The sequence below is a fragment of the Mobula hypostoma genome, chromosome 13 (genome assembly GCF_963921235.1).
Source record: "Mobula hypostoma chromosome 13, sMobHyp1.1, whole genome shotgun sequence".
NCBI classification, from domain to species: domain Eukaryota; kingdom Metazoa; phylum Chordata; class Chondrichthyes; order Myliobatiformes; family Myliobatidae; genus Mobula; species Mobula hypostoma.
In genome coordinates this window covers 89,440,568-89,464,819 of record NC_086109.1, presented here as the reverse complement: position 1 = coordinate 89,464,819, position 24,252 = coordinate 89,440,568, and the positions used below count along the sequence as shown (strand labels likewise).

Genomic DNA, 24,252 nt, shown 5'->3' with positions numbered 1-24,252 from the left:
CGGGTTCATTTCCCATTGTTGTCTGTAAGGAGATTGCATGTTCTCCCCACGGGTTTCCTCTGGGTGCTCCGGTTTCCTCCCACAGTCCAAAGACGTACTGGTTGGTAGGTTAATTGGTCATTGTAAATTATCCTGTGATTAGGCTAGGGTTAAATCGGGGGTTGCTGGGTGGTAGCTATACTTGAACCTGGAAGTCCTATTTCACATTGTATATCAATAAATCAATAAATCTTCAGGCTTTTGTCACCTCCTAATTGCTGGCATATTCCCACTCTCTCCTCCAATTTCTTATTACCCCTCCTCACCTGGATCCAACTATCGACTGCTGGCTTTTTCCCTTTCCTTCATCACCTTTTATCTCCCTCTATCTCTCAGTCCAGATAGAGGGTCTTGACCCAAAATGTAGATCGTCCATTTCCCTCCACTGGCGCTGCCTGACCGGTGGATTTCCTCCAGCTTTACTTTTGTGTGTTGCTCCAGATTTCACCATCTGCTGCCTCTGTTGTCTTTGATCTGTCACCCTGGCCTGACCCATGTGTGTGTGTCTCAACACCCAGCTTCCGCAAAAGCCGCTGTAAGGAAGAGGCATTACACGCAAGCAAGTTTACAGGATCTGAGGGGGTGGAGGGAGCAGGTTTGAAAAGGAGTTAGACATGGGAAAGACACAGGGAAGGTAGCAAGTCAGAATTGGACATATTATTGTCATCTGCACAAGTCCATGTATGCACAGGTGCAATGAAAAGCTCTCTTGCAGCAGCGTTGCAGGTGCATAGATTAGATACAAACATTTACAAGAAAAATATAAATTAAACGCGAACTATGTACAAATTTTACAAGGAAGAACACAATCAGAACAAAGAGGAAGCCATTGGAGTGCAAGGTGGTCATTGAGTTGTTATACTGAGATAGTGACAGGGTTGTGCAAGTTGGCTGAAGAACCCAGTGGTTGAAGGCAAGTAGCTGTACTTGAACCTGGTGGTGTGGGGCTTCAGGCTTCTGTACGCCTGCCCGATGGGAGCTGTAAGAAGATGGCATGGCTCGGATAGTGAGGATCTTTGATGATAGGTGTTGGCTTTTTAAGGCAGCGCCTCCTGTAGATGCTCCCGATGGTGGCAAGGACTGTGCCTCTGATGTTAGGCCTGTTAGATTAAGTTCCTGACTTTGGGCCATGTGGTCTCATTTGTGTGCTTCCGTTCCCATCCCCTGGCTCCCTCAGCCTCCATGTTGTGGGCAGGCCTGATTGAGATTCCGCACACAAGACCAGCAGCTTAAAGTAAGGCACCAACTCAGTCCACTCCCTGCCTCTGTAATATTATTGGCCAGTGGTTTCAAAGGGGGCAACACAGGTGTTTAGCAGGAAGATCCGTTGCCTCACAATTTTAGTAACCAGAGTTCAATACTCACCTCCTAATGTGCCTAAGACTTTTCCACAGTACTGTAGTAATTTTATGTATTGCACTGTATTGCTACCGCAATGAAAACAAATTTCATGACGTACGTGAGTGATGATAGACCTGATTCTGATATGGGTCTCTATTGTGGACTGAGAGTGGGAAGGAGGCAGGGAGAGGGGAAGGGAGAGGAGAGGGAGTGGGAAGCACCAGAGAGACATTCTGTAATGATCAATGAACCAATTAAATGGAATCAAATTACCTTACCTGGTGTCTCAGGGCTGGGTGTGTCTGCACCCAAGTCACCTGTTGCTACTGCCACTCCTTCTCTGCTACCTGCCCCGCACCTCTCCCGTGGTGCTCCACCCTCATCATTCCCAACATCACTTGCTCCTGCCTGATTTACAAACTTGTTCTCCACTCCACGTTAACAAATACAGTAATGTGCAAAAGAATAAGATGCCCTAGCCATATATATATGTGTGTGTGCCTAAAACTTTTGCACAGTACTATAGGCTTCCATGCACACCCCTCACCCCACCCAAAGGTGCTCCAGTTTCCTCTCACCTCCTAAAGACACACTGACTTCTAGGTTAAATAGCTACTGTAAATTAGCTGTAGTGTAGGTAGGTGATAGGGGGAAATCAGGTGCCAGGAGGGCATAGGTGGGCATCAGAATCAGAAACAGGTTTAATATCACTGGCATACGTTGTGAAATTTGTTAAATTTGCAGCAGCAGAACAATGCAATGCATGGTAAATATAGAAAAAAAACCTGACAGACCGATACATCTTGCAATGCACGCAGACACACCATCGGTGGTGTAACCCAGGGGTCACAGGGTGTTTCGGGTCTTTCAACATCAGGCACCCTCGCCCAGGTGACCCAGCCAGGATTGATCAGGCCCTGACTTGTGTTGGGGAAGCATTCTGCCACAGATCACTCCTCCTGATCCACAGCCATCTCAAGGCTCGCTCTGCTGCCACTGTGGTGTTCCCGATGGCTCTCCTCTTCTGGGCTCCCGAGATGCCCGTCCAGCTGTTGGCTCGGCAGAGGGACTGACCCACCTCTGCGGGCATACAATGTGCCCGCCACCCCTTGCTGCAGCACTCCTCCACCAAGTCTTGGTACTTTGTCATTTCCCTTTCATGGGCCTCCTCCATCCTGTCCTCCCAGGGAGCAGTCAGCTCCAACATGACCACCTGACTCCATGACTCCGACAGCAGCACCATGTCTGGCCTAAGCATTGTCAAGGAGATGTGCTCAGCGAATCTGAGCTGTTTCCCTGGGTCGACTCTCAATTGCCGGTCCTTTGCTGCTCCTAGGAGGCCGGCATGCTCCTTGGATTGGGTTTGAGCCTTCTCCCCTGCCTTGATAAAAACAATTGCTTGCTTTGCTGTGCAATCAATTATGTCCCTGGTGATATTCTGTCTCTCATGGGAAATAATTGATTTCTCTGAGAGCTGTCATAGACCTGATGGGTCAAATGGCCTTCTTTGTTGTAAGGTAATATGAAAAATATAAGACCTGCATCTCAATTTCAATGTGAAGCCACTTTATTATTCATTTTGAAACACCAGCAGCTTTAGTTTATTCTGGATCTGTTTCTAGTACAGCAGTTAATATGTTTGACCATAGTAACCGCACGTTGTTTTTAATCTAATGAAATGGTCTCTACACGCAGGTGCAATATGTTTCTCTGTGTTTACTAAGCAGTAATCAATAACTGAAGTCATTAAATATTAAAGGAAGATCTACTTAGATTACCTCGAGAAGCTCAGGGTAAAGTTTACCTCTTCCCATCGAGTTGGGAACAATCCACTGGCAAGGACGTCAGGGAAGGAGGTTCACACATTAAAGGAGGAGACGGTATTTTACACCACAAGCTGTCCCAATCTGGAATATACTGAAAAAGAGAAGCAAATTTGATACTCGGTCTTAGTTGCTGTGATACATAGCGTGGACGGGGCACTGCACAGGATTGGAAAAAGCTGCAGAGAGTTAGATCCATCGTGGGCACCAGCTTCCCCACCATCGAGAACATCTTCAAAAGGTGGTGCATCAAAAAGTTGGTATCCATCGTTAAGGACCCCTGTCACCCCTACTCTTCTCATTACCACCATTCGAGAGGAGGTACAGAGGCCTGAAGACACATACTCAATGTTTTAGGAACAGCTTCTTCCCCTCTGCCATCGGATTTCTGAACGGACAATGGGGCCATGAACAGTACGCCACTATTTTTCCACTACCAATTGAATTTATGCTGTACTGGCGTCTGCACCAGACTTCAGGATGGGAGGTCCCGGGTTCAAATCCAGCCAGCTCCTTGTACGAGTTCCACATGCCCTGGGTTCAGCGTAAGCGAGCAACTCAACCTCATAAAACAATCAAATGCTAAAGAAGTGGTAAGGTTGCCGCCCGATGTGCCAAAAGGTGAGGGGAGGAACTTAGGAACTTTACCTTTACCTTCACAATTTATATATTTACTGCGTGTATGTATGTGTGTGAGTGTATATACACACACCCGCGTATATATATACATATAGATATATAAATATATATATTTCTTATTGTAATACAAATGACACATTTCACTGTATGTTTTGATGTACATGTGATAAATAAACTTGAACCTTGTAATTTATGGTATTTTTATACATTGCACTGTACTAATACCGCAAAACAAATTTCACAACGTATGTCTGTGATAGTAAACCTGATTCTGATTCTAACTGGATGAATAATTAAGGGTATAAGATGGGTTAACAGCAGAGAGTGGGAATGATCAAGCTGCTCCTTTCAAAGAGCTGGCACAGACATGTAAAGGCTGAATGGCCTCATTCTGTTCTGTAAGATTCTTTAATCATGAGTTATCTTGTTACCATCACGTTTGCAAAAGCTTTGGGCTGAAATTTGAACTACTCAGTCACGAGAGGCTGGGAGTGAGAAAACAGGAGAGGCTTTGTTTCACAGTCCTAGTTGTTACACAATAATAACTTCACATTGATAAAAACATCTTTCATTCCCATAAAACATCTCAAGGAACCTGGCAAAACCTGGCTCCAAATCACATAAGTGGAGAAATGACACTAATGACTGGGACACAAAGGGTGTTTTAAAGAGCAGTTTAAGAAAGGAGAGAGCTGGCGTAGCAGAGAGACAATTTTCTGCTCCAATCTATTTTTAGCGACGTTGATCGCAAATAAACTTTTGGCAGCAAAATGAATGCTTCTCTTCTCCAAAATCTTTTATGTCCACTCAGGAGGCTATAGCAGACCTCAGCCAGCAGGAGCACCTCGGATCTTGCAGCCCGCTCCCAGCACTGCATTGGAGAATCAAGCTGGTTTATTGTGGAGAAGTGTGTGAAACTGGACCTGACTCCACGACCTTCAAAGTTCAAAGCAAATTTATTATCAAAGTACATATATGTAATCATACACGACCGTGAGATTTATTTTCTTGCAGGTATACTCAATAAATCCAATAACCATAATAGAATCAATGAATGACCGCACCAGCAGGGCAGACAACCAGTGTACAAAAGATAACAAACTGGGTATACACAAAATGAAAGATTACAAAGAAATAATAATAATAATCAATAAGCAATAAATACCAAAATATGAGATGAGGAGTCCTTGAAAATTAGTCTATAGGTTGTGGGAACAGTTCAGTGATGGGGCAAGTGAAGTTCTTCCCTCTGATGGTTGAGTGGTAATAACTGTTCCTGTACCTGGTGGTGTGAGTCCTGAGGCTCTTGTACCTTCTACCTAATGGCAGCAGCGAGAAGAGAGCGTGGGATAGGTGGTGGGGGTCCCTGATGATGATAGACACTTCAGACAACAGGCACATTTATTTCTGACTGGGTGCTGGGGGTCCCGATGATGATGGACACCTTGGAAAACAGGTACATTTATGTCTGACTGAAATGTGTGTTGGTTGCCTGTCGTTTCCGATGATGACGTAAACCTGTGCAGGAAGAGTGTTAAAGTGAAAAATCCATTGCATTGGGGCTGTTAGACTTGCTCAGCCTCAAAAATCTTGGTCCAATCGTACAAAAAATCGTCATGACTGGAGACTTCCTCGGTCTCAGTGGACAGCCATGACGTTTCCTGTGCCTCATCATGCCCTTCGCTCTCCACGAAGCTTTACTGCACCGCCTTCTCGGCCGTTGGATCTTGTAGTTGATCTCATCCACCCAATCCACCGGAACTGGCTTCGCATACTGGGGCTGGCATACCCTTATCTCACTGGGGTTGGAGGTTCTCGGCCACCCTCACCTGGTTTAGCCCACCTGTCGAAGCATTGTGCCAGGGTGAGGCCACTGTCACATGCAAATAGCTGCTTGGAGCCACAGGTGAGAGCTGGGCGGCAGGTGGGGGCCAAAGTTGGACAAGCTGCCCCTGAGCAGAGCACGACAAGCCCACCACCAGAGGCACTACCCCTCCCCAGACACCCCAAAGCAAATACAGTCCATTTTAGCACAAGGTGGTCACAAGTGTCGTTAAACTACAGTGATTATACCATTAGGCTGGCTGGTTCAAGAACTGAAGTAGCTGTTCTTGAATCTGGTGGTGTAGGATTTCAGGTTTCTGTACCTCCTGCCTGATGGTAGCTGTGAGAAGGTGGCATGTCCTGGGTGGTGGAGATCTTTGACAATTGATGGATGTCGCCTTCCTGAGCCATCGCTTCCTGTAGATATTACCAGTGGTGGGGAGGGACAGTGGGTACGCGGCCAAGTGGTTAAGGCATTGGACTAGCGACCTGAAGGTCGTGAGTTCGAGCCCCAGCTGAGGCAACGTGTTGTGTCCTTGAGCAAGGCACTTAATCACACATTGCTCTGCAACAACACTGGTGCCAAGCTGTATGGGTCCTAATGCCCTTCCCTTGGACAACATTGGTGTCGTGGAGAGGGGAGACTTGCAGCATGGGCAACTGCTGGTCTTCCATACAATCTTGCCCAGGCCTGCGCCCTGGAGAGTGAAGACTTTCACTCCATGGTCTCGCAAGACTAACAGGGAGGGATTGGGTTCCTGACTTTGGGCCATCTGGTCTCCTCATGTGCACCCTTTCATTCCCACCTCCTGACTCCATCAGTCTCCCTGGTTTCTAATAAAGTGCAAAATCCATGTGGTGGCCAGACCTGATTGAGATTCCGCTCACAAGCCCAGCAGGGTAATGTGATATATCAACTCAGTCCAATGCCTACCCCTGTGATATCATTGGCCAGTGGTTTTAGACAAGGCAACATGTAGCTGCCTTATAGTTCCTATGCCTCTTGTAGGTACCACCAACGGTGTGGGAGAAGGGTGGGTTGGGCATCACAATCCCCCTACTCTTCACCTCCCCTGTCAGGATGCTCTCTGCAGCCCTTCGGTGACATCCTTGACCCCCTGATCCCAGCCACTTGAGCCCATTGTCAGCCCTTTACAACACAGCACCCAGTGAAGGCAAATCTGGGAGGATTGCCAGCCGTGACCCGATTTAACTTATGAAGTCATCTTCAGACCAGTGGAGCTTCACATTCTGCCCAAGCCAGGAGTGTAAAAGAGGAAAAGCATTTCCTCGACGAGCTCTGTTCGTGGATGTTTTTATCTAACTGCGCATGGTGAGGTGGCATTGTGAGGCGTGCTTCTGTTATACCATATAACCATATTACAATTACAGCATGGAAACAGGCCATCTCGGCCCTTCTAGTCCATGCCAAACTCTTACTCTCACCTAGTCTCACCAACCTGCACTCAGCCCATAACTCTCCATTCCTTTCCTGTCCATATAGCTATCCAATTTAACTTTAAATGACAACATCGAACCTGCCTCAACCACTTCTGCTGGAAGCTCGTTCCACACAGCTACCACTCTCTGAGTAAAGAAGTTCCCCCTCATGTTACCCCTAAACTTTTGCCCCTTAACTCTCAACTCATGTCCTCTTGTTTGAATCTCCCCCACCCTCAATGAAAAAAGCCTATCCACATCAACTCTATCTATCCCCCTCATAATTTTAAATATCTCTATCAAGTCCCCCCTCAACCTTCTACGTTCCAAAGAATAAAGACCCAACTTGTTTAACCTTTCTCTGTAACTTAGGTGATGAAACCCAGGTAACATTCTAGTAAATCTTCTCTGTACTCTCTCTATTTTGTTGACATCTTTCCTATAATTCGGTGACCAAAACTACTCAATACTCTAAATTTGGCCTCACCAATGCCTTATCTGCATTTGGTTTCATTTGGTTTGCTCTTGATTCCACCACAGTTATTGTCTTCATGCTACTGTGATGTAACAAGGCTGTAAAACACTGTAATTAAGTAGGTAATATTTTGCCAGGGCAATGCTGTTAAAAAAGCTTTAATGTATTTGAGGCGGAGCTGTATAACAAATGAATTTTGTGACATCATCAATATGTGCGATGTCATATTGACGTGGGCGATCATGGTCTTATCCATGACCATGATGGTTCTTGGCAAATGTTTCTACAGAAATCGTTTGCCATTGCCTTCTTCAGGGCAGTGTCTTTACAAGACGGGTGACCCTAGCCATTAGTAATATTCTTCAGAGATTGTCTGCCCGGGGTCAGTGGTCACATAACCAGGACTTGTGATCTGCACCGGCTGCTCATACGACCATCCACCACCTGCTCCCATGACTTCACATGACCCTGATCCGGGGGGGCTAAGCAGGTACTACATCTTGCCCAAGGGTGAACCGCAGGCTATTGGGGGGAAGGAGCACCTTACACCTCCATCAGTAGAGAAGTATCTCCACCCCGTCATCTAGGATATTGTGTAGCCCAGACTACACTGTAGCCAATATAGATTCATATAATAATAGTGGCATCCGTTAGTCTCACGAGACCATGGATCTGCACCTGGAACGTCTTGCTTCAGTCTGTGTTAGTAGAGCAGCGTCTGTCGTGGTGAGGTGATGCTGGAGTGTCCTCTCCAGGGCGCAGGCCTGGGCAAGGTTGTATGGAAGACCGGCAGTTGCCCATGCAGCAAGTCTCCCCTCTCCACAACTCCGACGTTCTCCAAGGGAAGGGCAAGGGCCGATACAGCTTGGCACCAGTGACGTCACAGGAGTTTCCAGAACAAGGTTGAAGGTAACGTCGGACTGCCTTAGGGACTCCAGCTCTGAGTTTGTCCTCAGGGTTTCTCATGAGTGGATATGGCCGCAAGGCAGCGGAGGTTTGAAATCAGAGTTTTCCCTCTCTTAGATCAGGGGTCCCCAACCTTTTTGCACTGCGGACCAGTTTAATATTGACAATATTCTTGCGGACCGGTCGACCCGGGGGGCGGGGGGTGGGGGTAGGGTTGCCAACGGACGACAGTACCAGTCAAATACGTTGTGTTTACCCAGAGAAAGACTACAATGACCATGAAGCCTTGCGCGGGCACCAGTGCGCATGCGTGCGCCTCCCTATTATTTTTCCCCTGCAAATCGTTTTGTGATTCTGTTTCGGGGGGGAGGGGTGTTAATCACGACCGGAATATAGCTGATAAGTGGCTAATACACTCAGTTCCGTTTCTAAAAGGATTTATCTAACGAATTTAATATTAAACACACAACGCATATTTTCCTCGCATGAATATAGTGATAAGTCAATTATCAGGGGAGCTTGAAGTAAGTGTTGAACGAACTTCCAGTAGAAGTGGTAGAGGCAGGTTCGATATTATCATTTAAAGAAAAATTGGATAGGTATATACACAGGAAAGAAATGGAGGGTTATGGACTGAGTGCAGGTCGGTGGGACTAGGTGAGAGTAGCATTCGGCACGGACTAGAAGGGCAGAGATGGCCTGTTTCCGTGCTGTAATTGTTACATGGTTATATAGGTAAGTCAACAGCATCATAACCTTTTAAGTAACGTTTGGATATTAAACACACAGCACATATTTTCCCCATGCGAACATATAAAATCATTGCAACACACCAATATCGCTCACTCAGTGGGAGCCCTGGGCTTGTTTCCCTGCAACGAGACGGTCCTATCGAGGGGTGATGGGAGACAGCGATACTCGAAGGGGGTTCCTCATGTCCAGTCTATTCCGCAATTTAGTTTTCATTGCATTCATTGCAGAAAACTCTGCTTTGCAGAAATATGTTGGAAGCAACGTTTTCAGTGCTTTCGTGGCTAACTCAGGATATTTAGACTTGACTTTGATCCGGAATGCCGGCAGAGATGTTATGTCAAACATACTTTTCAGCCTGCCGTCATTTGCAAGCTCGGGGAGTTGATCTCCTTCCCGCACTGGCATGGATGATGCGTGGGTAATGACCTCACGTGCGTTCAAGCTCAACAGCGCGTGACAGGGAATGAGGAAAGGTGCAGCTGACTCATATCGCCAAATCATATCGTTTCCTCACGGCCCGGTAGCGTATGCTTTGCAGCCCGGTACCGGTCCGCGGCCTGGTGGTTGGGGACCGCTGTCTTAGATGGACTGCTTTCCCAGGCTGACAAGCTCCATCTACCGGAAGCACTGGTTTTACGGCTCCAGGACCTGCCTTTGCCCCTTCTCCTGTCAGTAGAAATGGTTCCGCTGGGCTAAGCCACACGAGAAGGCCAGGAGCTGGACATGGTTGTCAGAGGCTATTTGAGGCGCATGCCGTGAGGAGCACTTTTAGGTAGTGGGAGCTTGTCCCCACTACCACTCCTCGGCTTGACAACCTTGGAACCAAATGTATTATCAGACTATGAGTAACTGATCGCCAGCATTTGCAAAATCTCTCTTGTTTATAATGTAACTGGGGTTATACCGTACTATCACCAAGGATGGACTGTAATTGAATCTACAGAACATGGTGGATACAGCCCAGTCCATCACAGGTGAAGCCCTCCACACCACTCAGCACATCTACATGGAGTGGCTGCCCCAAGAAACGAGCTTCAGTCCTCAAAGTCCCCACTATCCAGCTCTCTCCTTGTTACTATCATCGGGCGGGAGGTACAGGGGCCTTAGGTCTCACACCACCAGGTTCAGGAACAGTTATCACCCTACAACCATCAGGTCTCACACCACCAGGTTCAGGAACAGTTATTACCCCTCAACCATCAGGTCCCACACCACCAGGTTCAGGAACAGTTATCAGCCTACAACCATCAGGTCCTACACCACCAGTTTCAGGAACAGTTATCACCCTACAACCATCAGGTCCCACACCACCAGTTTCAGGAACAGTTATCACCCTACAACCATCAGGTCCCACACCACCAGGTTCAGGAACAGTTATCACCCCTCAACCATCCGGTCCCACACCACCAGGTTCAGGAACAGTTATCACTCCTCAACCATCCGGTCCCACACCACCAGGTTCAGGAACAGTTATTACCCTACAACCATCAGGTCCCACACCACCAGGTTCAAGAACAGTTATTACCTCTCAACCATCAGGTCCCACACCACCAGGTTCAGGAACAGTTACTACCCCTCAACCATCAGGTCCCACACCACCAGGTTCAGGAACAGTTATTACCCCTCAACCATCGGGTCCCATACCACCAGGTTCAAGAACAGTTATTACCCCTCAACCATCAGGCTCCTGAACCAGAGTGGATAAGTTCACTCACCTCAACTCTGAACTGATTGAACAATTTACGGATTAACATTCGAGGACTTTACAACTCAGTGTTGTTTGTTTGTTCGTTCATTTATTTTCTACTTGCTTGACTTGTCTCATTTGCGTATTTATAGGTTTATTTAAATTCTATTGTATTTCTTTATTTTCCTGTGAATGCCTGCAAGAAAAGAAATCCCAAGGTAGTGCGTAATAATGTAGACATACTTTGATAATGAACTTACTTTGACCTTTGAGAACGTACTGTAACAAAGACTATACTGACGGAGAATGAGGATGTACTATAACTGAAACTGTGTTGTATCAGCGTCAATGTCAAAATTAATTTATTATCAAAATAAATTTACTGTTTCCATATATACTTTACACTTTAATGTCGCCAAACAATTGATGCTAGAACGTACAATCATCACAGCGATATTTGATTCTGTGCTTTCCGCTCCCTGGATTACAAATATTAAATATTAAAAATAGTAAAAATTAGTAAATATTAAAATTTTAAATTATAAATCATAAATAGAAAATAGAAAAATGGAAAGTAAGGTAGTGCAAAAAAACCGAGAGGCAGGTCTGGATATTTGGAGGGTACGGCCCAGATCCGGGTCAGGATCCATTCAGCAGTCTTATCACAGTTGGAAAGAAGCTGTTCCCAAATCTAGCCGTACGAGTCTTCAAGCTCCTAGGCCTTCTCCCGGAGGGAAGAGGGACAGAAAGTGTGTTGGCTCGGTGGGTCGTGTCCTTGATTATCCTGGCAGCACTGCTCCGACAGCGTGCGGTGTAAAGTCAGTCCAAGGACGGAAGATTGGTTTGTGTGATGTGCTGCACCGTGTTCACGATCTTCTGCAGATTCTTCCGGTCTTGGACAAGACAACTTCCATACCAGGTTGTGATGCACCCTAGAAGAATGCTTTCTACAGTGCATCTATAAAAATTAGTGAGGGTTTTAGGGGACAGGCCAAATTTCTTTAGTTTTTTCAGGAAGTAAAGCTGCTGGTGGGCCTTCTTGGTAGTGAACTCTGCTTGGTTGGACCAAGTCAGGTCATTTGTGATATTGACCCCGAGGAACTTAAAGCTTTTGACCTGTTCCACTTGCACACCACCGATGTAAATTGAGTTGTGCGGTCCGCTACTCCTTCTGAAGTCAACAACCAACTCCTTCGTCTTGCTGACGTTATAGGTTATTGTCTTTGCACCATGCCACCAGGTTCTTAATTTCCTCTCTGTACTCAAACTCATCATTACCCAAGATACGGCCTACAATTGTCGTGTCATCAGCAAACTTATATATTGAGTTTGATAGAAACTTGGCTACACAATCAAGGGTGTACAGTAAGTACAGCAGGGGGCTGAGTACACAGCCTTGTGGGGCACCAGTGCTCAGAGTGTAGAGGAGAGCTTGTCCCCTATTTTTACAGCCTGGGTCCTGTATGTGAGGAAGTTGAAGATCCAGCTACAGATCTGAGTGATAAGGCCCAGGTTCCGGAGCTTAGGAATCAGTTTATTTGGAATGATGGTATTAAAGGCGGAGCTGTAGTCAATGAAAAGGAGCCTTATGTATGCGTCTTTATTCTCCAGGTGTTCTAAGAAGGAATGTAGGGCCAGAGAGATGGCATCTGCCGTTGACCTGTTGCTCCGGTAGGCGAATTGCAAAGCGTCGAGGTTGACCGGTAGGCTGTGGTTGATGTGTGCCATAACCAATCTCTCAAAGCACTTCATAGCAATTGATGTCAGAGCCACAGGTCAATAGTCATATACCAGCCTGAGATCCATTTTCCTGAAGGCATTTACAGGAAAATAAAGAAATACATAGAATTTATGAAACACTATACATAAACAACCAATGTGCATAAAAAGGCAAATCATGCAAACAATAAAATAGTAAATAAATAATATGGGTGACAGGGTAGAGATATCTCTTGACCAAAGGAGGTGTAAGGTGCTTCTTCTCTCCGCTAGCCTGCAGGCCACCCTTGGGCAAGGTGTAGCACCGGCTTAGCGCCCCCCGCCCGATGAGGCTCAGGTGAAGCCCTGGAGCAGGTGGTGGATGGTCGTATGAGTAGCTGGTGCATATTACCTGGTGCTGTAATGTGGTAATGCCACCACTGATGCCAAGAAGACAATCTCTGAAGAGTATTGATAATGGCTGGGCTCATCCACCTTGTAAAGATACTACCCAGAAGAAGGCAAACCACTTCTGTAGAAAAATTTGCCAAGAACAATCATGGTCAAGGAACGTGATCGCCCACGACATGGGACACGGCAGAGAATGAGAAGCCAGCGGTCGGCTAGGAAAAGGACAACTTGTGTTCAGCCAGGAGAAGGAGAAGCTGGCGCTTGACCAGGAAAAGGAGAAGCTGGCAGACTGGCTGGGAGAAGGTTCAGAGGAGATGAGCTGCGTGCAGACCATGCTGCTGCCTGCTACTTGAAGACATTGGAATTGGTGCACGAAAGCAGCGTAAGTGGACATTTCTCTTGCAATCACAAGACCCTGTTGGACATTAATAATGTGAGATGCTGCAGGCCCTTTTCTCTTGTCTGGTGGAGAGGCGAGTGATGAGGCAGCGGTGTGGCCTCAGTCGTAGTGAGGACAAGATGTCAAGTGGGCTTACCTGCTGCTGCAGTCCAGGTGAGATGACGCTGGAGGCGGTGTACCGTGGAGTCCGTACCCGGTTGGGAGCTGGCCTCTCCAGTCAGTGCTGCCCTCCAGTGGTTGACCAATGAATTGCCAGGAGCTGTACCATCAATTTGCATGTCGCTCAGGAACTTGGGACGATACATATGTTTTCTTGTGTAACGATGAGTGTTTTTCTCTCTCTCTCGCTATGTATGTTATGCAGCTTGGCCCCAGAGGAATGCTGTCTCATTCTACCATATCCATGTATGGTTTGAACGATAATTAAACTTGATTTGATTTAATTGATTTGACTAAAGTCCTGTCTTTGTTCAACTTTGCAATATGCATTACTTTGCACTTGTCCAAGTTAAATTCCACCTGCTGCTCGTTGGCCCACTTACCCACTTGATCTGCAGCCTGCTGTGGCCTTAGACAAGGTCCTTCACTGTCCACCACACCACCACCAAAATGTTAAACTTGAGATTGATACATAGAATGGTCTGAGAATATGTGGGATGGACATGTGGGGGTGAGGCTGTACACCACTGAATGGTAGGACAGGCTCAAAAAGGCTGAGCAGTGTCTCCCCACACACTGTTTAGACCAGCCTTTTTTCATGCTATGGACTCCTACTGTTAACTGAGGGGTACATGGACCCCAGACTGGGAACCCCTGGATTAGACCCACACCACAGGGAGGCTTATTGGAGATTTGGTTTGGTTTAGATTGGCTTGTTTTAATTTGGCTTATTGTTGTCTCATGTACAGTGAAAAGCGTGTCTTGCATACCGTTCATGGAGGTAGAACAAGGTAAAACAACAACAATGCAGAATGAAATGTAACAGCTACAGAGAAAGTGCAGTGCAGGGAAATGATAACATCAAGATCATAATGAGGTAGATCTTGAGGCCAGAGAGTCCACCTTACCGTACTTTGTCACAGGGAAGTTTTAAGACCTGCGACTATGTAGACTGTGGGAAAGGGAGCTTACTGTGAGAGGGGAATTAATGTCACTGAGTTCTGATTGGGAATATGTCATCTGGAAGAGCAATGGAAGTGATTCAGTAGATTTAAAAAAATTGAATGGGACAAATATGTGAAAAGAAAAAAAAAATTGCAGGGTTATTAAAACATGACTATTCCAAATGGTTGTGTCACTGTCTGTTATGGAAAGGCCACTGGGCAGGATCAGAAAAAGCAGCAGGAGGTTGTAGTCACAGCTTCATTCTGGGCACTAGCCTCCCTAGAATCCAGGACATCTTCAAAAGGTGATTGCATCAGAAAGGCGGCATCCATCGTTAAGGACCCCCATCACCCAGGACATGCCCTCTTCTCATTGCTACCATCGGGGGGAGGTACAGGAGCCTGAAAACACACACTCAACATTTTAGGAACGGCTTCTTCCCCTCCACCATCAGATTTCTGAATGGACAGTGAACCCATGAAAACTACCTCGATATTTTGCTCTTTTTTTGCAGTACGATAAAATGGGGAATGTTAGTATGGTGTCGTCAGACAGCCAGTATCCATAGGGAACGTGGATTAGAAAGTTGCATGAGAAAGTCTCAAGCACGTTACTATACTTTACACACAACCTTGAAAAAAATTGTTGAACTACACTTAGTGGCCACTTTGTGAGGTAAATTTGTATGAAACACCCTGGTTTCCTTGTCTGTAAGTCTAAGGAAGACAACCTCCGTCCCCGCCAAATTCGTGAGATTGAGGAGCACTCAATCCTACCCCAAACCCCCGTTTGTGTGGATGCTGTGTCATTTGCTACCCTGTTACAAATTAATACCACAAAATAACAGACAGCACACTGCATACAATTAAAGTAATTATTTATGAACCTTGACTAAAGGGTTAGTAAAGAATAACAAAAAGAAAAGGGCCCATTCTAATTAAACAGTCAAATGTGCACAAGTTGCAGCTCATCTTGAACTTCTCTGTCACTCACTCACTGGGCCCTTGGTCAACGTGAAAGCACACACCACCTTCTGAACGTCGCTCGCAATCCATCTCGAACAAACGGGTCTCCCACCGGATTGCTATGACCAGTTCTCCCCAGTGTCTTCTCTCTTCATCTCTTCTCGAACAAAAGCCTCAAGCCCAACCTTAGTGTCCCTCACCAGAGAAACCTCCCCTTAATCCGACCATCCTAATTGGATGGCTCACATTTCTCCTCATCTCTTATCTCCAATAGTAACCCAAACAAGCATGAGGACGGAGCAGACTGCTCTTACAGAACTGCCAAAATGAAATACATACAGCATAACAGTAAAAACATCAACCAGGGCGTTACATGCACATATGCTTGTTAATACAAATATCTAATCAGCCAATCATGTGGCTGTAACTCAATGCATTAAACCATGCAGACATGGTTAAAAAGGTTCAGTTGTTGTTCAGACCAAACTTCAGAATGGGGAAGAAATGTGATCTAAATAACTTTGACCATGGAATGATTGTTGGTGCCAGATGGGGTGGTTTGAATATCTCCGATACTGCTGATCTCCTGGGATGTTCACACAAGACAGCCTCGAGTTTACAGAGAATGGTGTGAAAACAAAAAAAAATCCAGTGAGTGGCAGTTCTGTGGGCAAAAATGCCTTGTTAAAGAGAGAAGTCAGAGGAGAACGGCCAGACTGGCTCAGGCCGACAGGAAAGCAATAGTAACTCAATAACCATGCAAATAACAACAGTAGTGTGCAGAACAGCTTCTTTGAATGCACAACACGTTGGACCTTGAAGTGGATGGGCTACAACAGCAGAAGACCACGAATGTACACTCAGTGACCACTTTATTAAGTACGGGAGTTAACTCATAAAGTAGCCACTGAGTATATATCTCATCTCTGTACTCTTTTCAATACCAGTACAGTTTTATAGTTTTATATTTTGAGGCCTATCATCATCATCATCATTATGTGCCATGCTGTATGACGTGGGTGATCACGGTCTTTCCATGACCATGATTGTTCTTGGCAAAATTTTTCTACAGAAGTGGTTTGCCATTGCCTTCGTCTGGGCAGTGTCTTTACAAGACGGGTGACCCCAGCCATAGCAATACTCTTCGGAGATTGTCAGTGGTCGCATATCCAGGATTTGTGTCATGCACCAGCTGCTCGTACAACCATCCACCACCTGCTCCCGTGGTTTTACATGACCCTGATCTGGGGGCTAAGCAGGTGCTACACCTTGCCCGAGGGAGCCCTGCAGGCGAGCGGAGGGAAGGAGCGCCCAGTTTGAGGCCTATGTTAGAGTCCTAGAGCAATATACCATAGAGAAGCAAACTGTACAGCCCAATGAGACTTCATTGACTATCAAGCACCTACACTAATCCCATTTCATTCTTACTGCTTTCCCATCATCTCCCGTCAGATTCTACCGTCTGCCTGCTCACTAGAGAGAAATTAAAATGGGGAGAGTAGAAACTGAGGGTGCTGGAATCTGGAGCAACACTCAAAAAAGGGTCAGGGACTCTACTGCTCGAGAAGCATCTGTACATCCGTCAAATACAGCAAGAATAAATCAAAACAATAACTTTAACGTCCATCACATGAAACGACAAATGCTCCACGAGAATGTTTTTATTCTACAGTACTGTGCAAATCTTAGGCACACGTAAAAAAAAATTCTGTAAAGCGAAGATGCTTTCAAAAGTAATGAAATGGAAAGCTCCTGAATATCAAAAATTCTACTGCAAAGAGCAGTAAACAGTAAAAGACTAAATCAAGTCAATATTAGTCATGATCACACTTTGCCTTTAAAACTGCATCAATTCTTATAGGTAGTCTGCTGTGTAGTTTTACAAGAAAATCGGCATCGAAATCCCAGACAGCCTCTGCAATGTTGAGATCAGGACCCTGTGGAGGTCATAGCATCTGAAACCATATAAGGATTCCAGGGTGCCTAAGACTTTTGCATAGTACTGAATATTTAGAGATTCAGTGTGGAGTGGGCCCTTCTGGCCCTTCAAATCATGCCGCCCCAGCAACCCCACGACCCAATTAACCCAAACCTAATCACGGAACAATTTACAATGACTAACTAACCTACCTTTAACGCGTATGGACTATGAGTAAAAAACAGATCACCCTGCGGAATACCCACTCATTCCGTGGGGAGGGAGAACGTACAAAGCTTCCTTACAGAATGGTGCCGAAATTGAATTCCGATCTCTGGAGCGCCTCGAGCTGTAATGGCCTCGCGTTAACCACTACAGTGCAGTGGTATTGCTATATTGCTGCTCACCGGCCCACAACTGCACTGCCCTTATGTATAAACAAAAATAAATAAACTAAAAATGCCTTTTCACACTTTGCACTTTGAAAAAAAATGCTTGGTATTCTTGGAAGCTTTCAGCTAGTTACATGGGAAATTATGGATGTATAAAGGAGAGTTTACTGCAGTTACAGTACTGTGCAAAAGTCTTACGCACATACAATATATACATATAGCTAATGTATCACACGTGATCTGAAGGTTGCTAGTTCGAGCCTTGGCTGAGGCAGTGTGTTGTGTCCTTGAGCAAGGCACTTAACCACACATTGCTCTGCGACGACTCCGGTGCCAAGCTGTATGGGTCCTAGTGCCAACATTGGTGGCGTGGAGACGGGAGACTTGCAGCATGGGCAACTGCCAGTCTTCCATACAACCTTGCCCAGGCCTACGCCCTGGAGACCTTCCAAGGCGCAAATCCATGGTCTCACGAGACTAACGGATGCCTATATATTAAAAAAAATGTGCCTAAGACGTTCGCACAATTCTGTATTTGACAACATAGAGCAGAGAGCGAGTTTGTAAATCGGGCGTGAGCAGGGATGTTGGGAATGGCGAGGGTGGAGTGCTGTGGGACAGGTGGCAGAGAAGGAGTGCTGGGGGTGGGGTGGTGGTGAGGGTGCAGACACACCCACCCTGGAGACACCAGGCAAGGTCATTTGATTCCAGACTGTTGGTTTATTGATCATTACCGAATGTCTCTTAATATCACTTCCCTGAACAAGAAGGCACAGCAGCACCTCCACATCCTAAGAGGATTGAGGCAAGCAAGACTTCCACCCTTCATCTTAACTGCATTTTACAGAAGCACCATTGAGAATGATCTGACAAGTTGCATCTCCATCTGGCATGGGAGCAGCCGAGCTTCGGATCAAAACTCCCTACAAACGACTGTGAGAACAGCTGAGTGGATCGTAGGGGTCTCCCTACCATCCATCAGGGACATTTATCAGGAGTGCTGCATACATAGGGCCCTTAGTATTATCAAGGATCCCACCTTTTGCTATTTACCTGTGATTCATCTGTAGATTTTATCCTTACCTTCCTAAGTTGTCGTGTGTTATGTGCTTTATGCCCTGGTTCGAAGAAATACCTTGTTTCTATATACATTATTGTATGTTATATACATGTATATAGTTAAATGCCAATAAACTTGACTTGACTCTCTGCTGTTTCCCACTCCTTCCCCTCTCCCTCCTGCTCCCTTCCCTTTTTCCAACCATGATTCCCCTCTCCCTGCCCCCTTCCTTCTGTCAGTTCACAATAGAGACCCATATCAGAATCAGGTTTAACATCAATCACATATGTCATGAAATTAGTTTTTGTTTTGCAGCACCAGTACACTGCAATACATAAAATCATTATAGTACTGTGCAAAAGTTTCAGGCGCCCTAAGTATATATATGTGCCTATGCCTTTTGCACAGTATTGTAGGTCTCTGGTTCAAAGGACTTGCGCAGAAGGGTCAAATGACCTTTCATTCTTGGTGTCAGAGTATACTGAGCAGGATCTGGTTGTTCTGTTGTTTTTGGTGAAGTTTGAAAAGAATGCAGTGATAATTTTGTCAGAGATCAGAAGATTGTGTTCTGTCTTCCATGTTCTGTCCCCACGTTCCTGTTCAGCTCACTGCAGCTCCGGTTCTTGTGTTTCTATTAAATTCGAAGTTCAAAGCAAATTTATTGTAAAGTATGTATGTGTTAAATTCTGCCACGGACACTCCCAAGCCCCGCTGTGAAAGGAGGAAGGTTGGGCATGGGGCGAGTAACCCCATCCTGTTAAAAACCCAGAGCTATAGAAACTCCAAAGACCTCACCCCTGGAAGGGGAAGGACCTTCGAAGTTTGGGCTACACCTGGAGACAGCTTGAAACACTAGGCCAGGACAGAGAACTCCAGCGAGCTGCTGTCGACAGCCTGTGCTCCAGAGCAGGTTTATAAAACCTTGAGATTCATTTCCTTCCAGGCATCTGCAGGAAATAAGAAATGCAATAGAATTTTATGAAAAACTATCCAAAGAAACTTTTAATAAAGTAGACGCACTGTCATGCCTTCTTTATGATGGCACATGTGCTGATCTCAGGATAGGTTAATGCCAAAGAATTTAAAGCTATGGACCTTCTCCACCACCATTTGCTGAATGAGGACTGGCCCACAGATCTCCAGCTTCTACCCCCTCAAGATTAAAGATTCAAGATCGTTTATTGTCATTCTTCAGTACACGAATGTAAAGGAGAACAAATGAAGGGGAACACCCTGGATCCAATGCAGCATAAAAACACACAATAAACACAAAAATTCAATAAAAACACGATAAACATAAATGTAAAATAAATCCTATAAAACAGTATACAAATAACTGACAGTATGTACATTAAGTGACTATAGGTCATGCGTATGTAGTGATGGTGGGGGCAGGTTGTGGGTGGAAGTGTTGATCATCCTGATAGCTTGGGAGCAGTGTAAGTGTTTTTGAGTCTGGTGGTCCTGGTGTCAGCTCTTTGGTTTGCTGACTAGGTATCAGTGTCCCCACACTGCCCTTAATCTTAGCTGGTTCATTGGTAAATGTCCTTTAGTGGGTATAAGACTTGTGATATCTAATATGGATGGCGGGGTGGAGATAAGTCTCTACCAAAGGAGGTGTAAGGTGCTCTTTCCCTCTGCTAGCCTGCAGTCACCCTCGGGCAAGGTGTAGCACCTGCTTAGCTCCCCTGATCAGGGTCCCGTGAAGCCATGGAGGCAGGTGGGGGGAGATGGTCGTATGAGCAGCTGGTGCAGATCACAAGTCCTGGTTATGCAACCACTGACACCAGGCAGACAATCTCTGAAGAGTATTGACAATGGCTGGGGTCACCTGATTTGTAAAGACACTGGCCAGAAGAAGGCAATGGCAAACCATTTCTGTAGAAAAGTTTGCCAAGAACAAGCATGATCATGAGACCATGATCGTCCATGTCATGTGATGCAGCACATTATGATATTGATGTTGATGATATCTAATAAAAGTGAATCTAAAGTCCAGATGAAGGGTCTTGGTCCAAAATGTCAGCTGTCTATTTCTCTCCATAGGTACTGCCTGACCTTCAGAGTTCCTCTGTCGCTTTGTGAACATAGCTCTAGATTCCAACATCCACTCTTTTTTGTGTCTCCAAATGTGAATCAGAAGTATGTTGGTGGATTAACAGGAGTCGTACCTGGTGGTTCAGAAGCTCTTGTCGGTCTGGCATCACAAAAATCCCAGATGTGTCAGATTATCAGAGTTCCACTCTGACGGAATTTGCCCTTGTTAGGAGTTGTGTGGGGGTGGGGAGTGGCATGGCAGCGTAGTAGTCAGCGTGGTCCACAGGATTCAATTCCCGCTGCTGTCTGTAAGGAGTTTGTACATGTTGCCAGTGACCACGTGGGCTTCCTCTGGGTGCTCTGGTTTCTTTTCACATTCCAAAGTTGTATGGGTTAGTGTTTGGAGCTGTGGGCATCCCGTCTTGGTGCTGGAAGCATGGTGACAGGTGCAGGCTGCCCCCAGCACTGAGTCGATTTGACGCACAAGACGCAGTTCACTGTATGTTTTGACGTGCACGTAACACATAAAGCTAATCTTTAACTGCTCTGTTCCCTTCTTCGGTAGATGTCATGGCGTCCGCAGTACCGCAGCTCCAAGTTCCGAAATGTCTACGGCAAGGCAGCCAGCCGGGAGCACTGCTTCGATGGCATCTCCATCACCAAGAACGTTCATGACAACCACTTCTGTGCCATCAACCCCAAGTATCTTGCCATTGTGACCGAGTCTGCTGGCGGGGGCTCCTTCCTTGTTATTCCTCTGGAGCAGGTAAGTATCGTTTCCATAACACCATAAGACCATAAGACACAGGAGCAGAATGAATCCATCTGGCCCATCGACTCTGCTCTGCCATTCAATCATGGCTGATTCTTTTCTTCTGTCTCCTCCTCAACCCCAGTTCCCGGCCTTCTCCCCGTAACCTTTGATGCCATGTCCAATCAAGAACCTATCAATCTCTGCCTTAAATACACTCAGCGACCTGGCCTCCACAGCAGCATGTGGCAACAAATTCCACAAATTCACCACCCTTTGGGTAAAGAAATTTCTCTGCATCTCTGTTTTGAAAGGGAGCCCCTCTATTCTGAGTGTGTGCCCTCTTGTCCTAGACTCTCCCACCATGGGAAACGTCCCTTCCATATCTACGCAAACAACAGGAATTCTGCAGATGCTGGAAATTCAAGCAACACACATAAAAGTTGCTGGTGAATGCAGCAGGCCAGGCAGCATCTCTAGGAAGAGGTGCAGTCGATGTTTCAGGCCGAGACCCTTCGTCAGGTCTAACTGAAGGAAGAGTGAGTAAGGGATTTGAAAGTGGGAGGGGGAGGGGGAGATCCAAAATGATAGGAGAAGACAGGAGGGGGAGGGATGGAGCCAAGAGCTGGACAGGTGATTGGCAAAAGGGGATATGAGAGGATCATGGGACAGGAGGTCCGGGAAAAAAGACAGGGGGCGGGGGACCCAGAGGATGGGCAAGGGGTATATTCAGAGGGACAGAGGGAGAAAAAGGAGAGTGAGAGAAAGAATGTGTGTATAAAAATAAGTAACAGATGGGTTACGAGGGGGAGGTGGGGCGTTAGCGGAAGTTAGAGAAGTCGACGTTCATGCCATCAGGTTGGAGGCTACCCAGACGGAATATAAGGTATTATTCCTCCAACCTGAGTGTGGCTTCATCTTTACAGTAGAGGAGGCCGTGGATAGACATGTCAGAATGGGAATGGGATGTGGAATTAAAATGTGTGGCCACTGGGAGATACTTAATAATTTCTCCTTTGGCTCCTCCCACTTCCTCCAAACTAAAGGTGTAGCTATGGGCACCCGTATGGGTCCTAGCTATGCCTGCCTTTTTGTTGGCTTCGTGGAACAATCTATGTTCCGTACCTATTCTGGTATCTGTCCCCCACTTTTCCTTTGCTACATCGACGACTGCATTGGCGCTGCTTCCTGCACGCATGCAGAGCTCGTTGACTTTATTAACTTTGCCTCCAACTTTCACCCTGCCCTCAAGTTTACCTGGTCCATTTCCGACACCTCCCTCCCCTTTCTAGATCTTTCTGTCTCTGTCTCTGGAGACAGCTTATCCACTGATGTCTACTATAAGCCTACTGACTCTCACAGCTATCTGGACTATTCCTCTTCTCACCCTGTCTCTTGCAAAAACGCCATCCCCTTCTCGCAATTCCTCCGTCTCCGCCGCATCTGCTCTGGATGAGGCTTTTCATTCTAGGACGAGGGAGATGTCTTCCTTTTTTAAAGAAAGGGGCTTCCCTTCCTCCACTATCAACTCTGCTCTTAAACGCATCTCCCCCATTTCACGTACAACTGTTCTCACTCCATCCTCCCGCCACCCCACTAGGAATAGGGTTCCCCTGGTCCTCACCTACCACCCCACCAGCCTCCAGGTCCAACATATTATTCTCCGTAACTTCCGCCACCTCCAACGGGATCCCACCACTAAGCACATCTTTCCCTCCCCCGCTCTCTCTGCATTCCGCAGGGATCGTTCCCTACGCGACTCCCTTGTCCATTCGTCCCCCCCATCCCTCCCCACTGATCTCCCTCCTGGCACTTATCCGTGTAAACGGAACAAGTGCTACACATGCCCTTACACTTCCTCCCTTACCGCCATTCAGGGCCCCAAACGGTCCTTCCAGGTGAGGCAACACTTCACCTGTGAGTCGGCTGGGGTAATATACTGCGTCCAGTGCTCCCAATGTGGCCTTTTATATATTGGCGAGACCCGATGCAGACTGGGAGACCGCTTTGCTGATCACCTATGCTCTGTCCGCCAGAGAAAGCAGGATCTCCCAGTGGCCACACATTTTCATTCCACACTCCATTCCCATTCTGACATGTCTATCCATGGCCTCCTCTACTGTAAAGATGAAGCCACACTCAGGTTGGAGGAACAATACCTTATATTCCGTCTGGGTAGCCTCCAACCTGATGGCATGAACATCGACTTCTCTAACTTCCGCTAATGCCCCACCTCCCCCTTGAACCCCATTTATTACTTATTTTTATACACACATTCTTTCTCTCACTCTCCTTTTTCTCCCTCTGTCCCTCTGAATATACCCCCTGCCCATCCTCTGGGTCCCTCCCCCTTGTCTTTCTTCCCGGACCTCCTGTCCCATGATCCTCTCGTATCCCTTTTGCCTATCACCTTGTCCAGCTCTTGGCTCCATCCCTCCCGCTCCTGTCTTCTCCCATCATTTTGGATCTCCCCCTCCCCCTCCCACTTTCAAATCCCTTACTCACTCTTCCTTCAGTTAGTCCTGACGAAGGGTCTCGGCCTGAAACGTCGACTGCACCTCTTCCTAGAGATGCTGCCTGGCCTGCTGC

At 46.5% G+C, this 24,252-nt stretch overlaps 1 protein-coding gene across 2 annotated transcripts in view; it reads left to right on the top strand.

Moving 5' to 3' along the window:
- Positions 1-24,252, top strand: part of LOC134355768 (coronin-2B) — a 226,523-nt gene that overhangs the window by 130,949 nt on the left and 71,322 nt on the right. For both annotated transcript variants that reach the window (XM_063066148.1, XM_063066149.1), the window contains exon 2: positions 21,478-21,678. In XM_063066148.1, the coding sequence (XP_062922218.1) occupies positions 21,478-21,678 (201 nt within the window). The remainder of the gene's footprint in view (positions 1-21,477; positions 21,679-24,252) is intronic.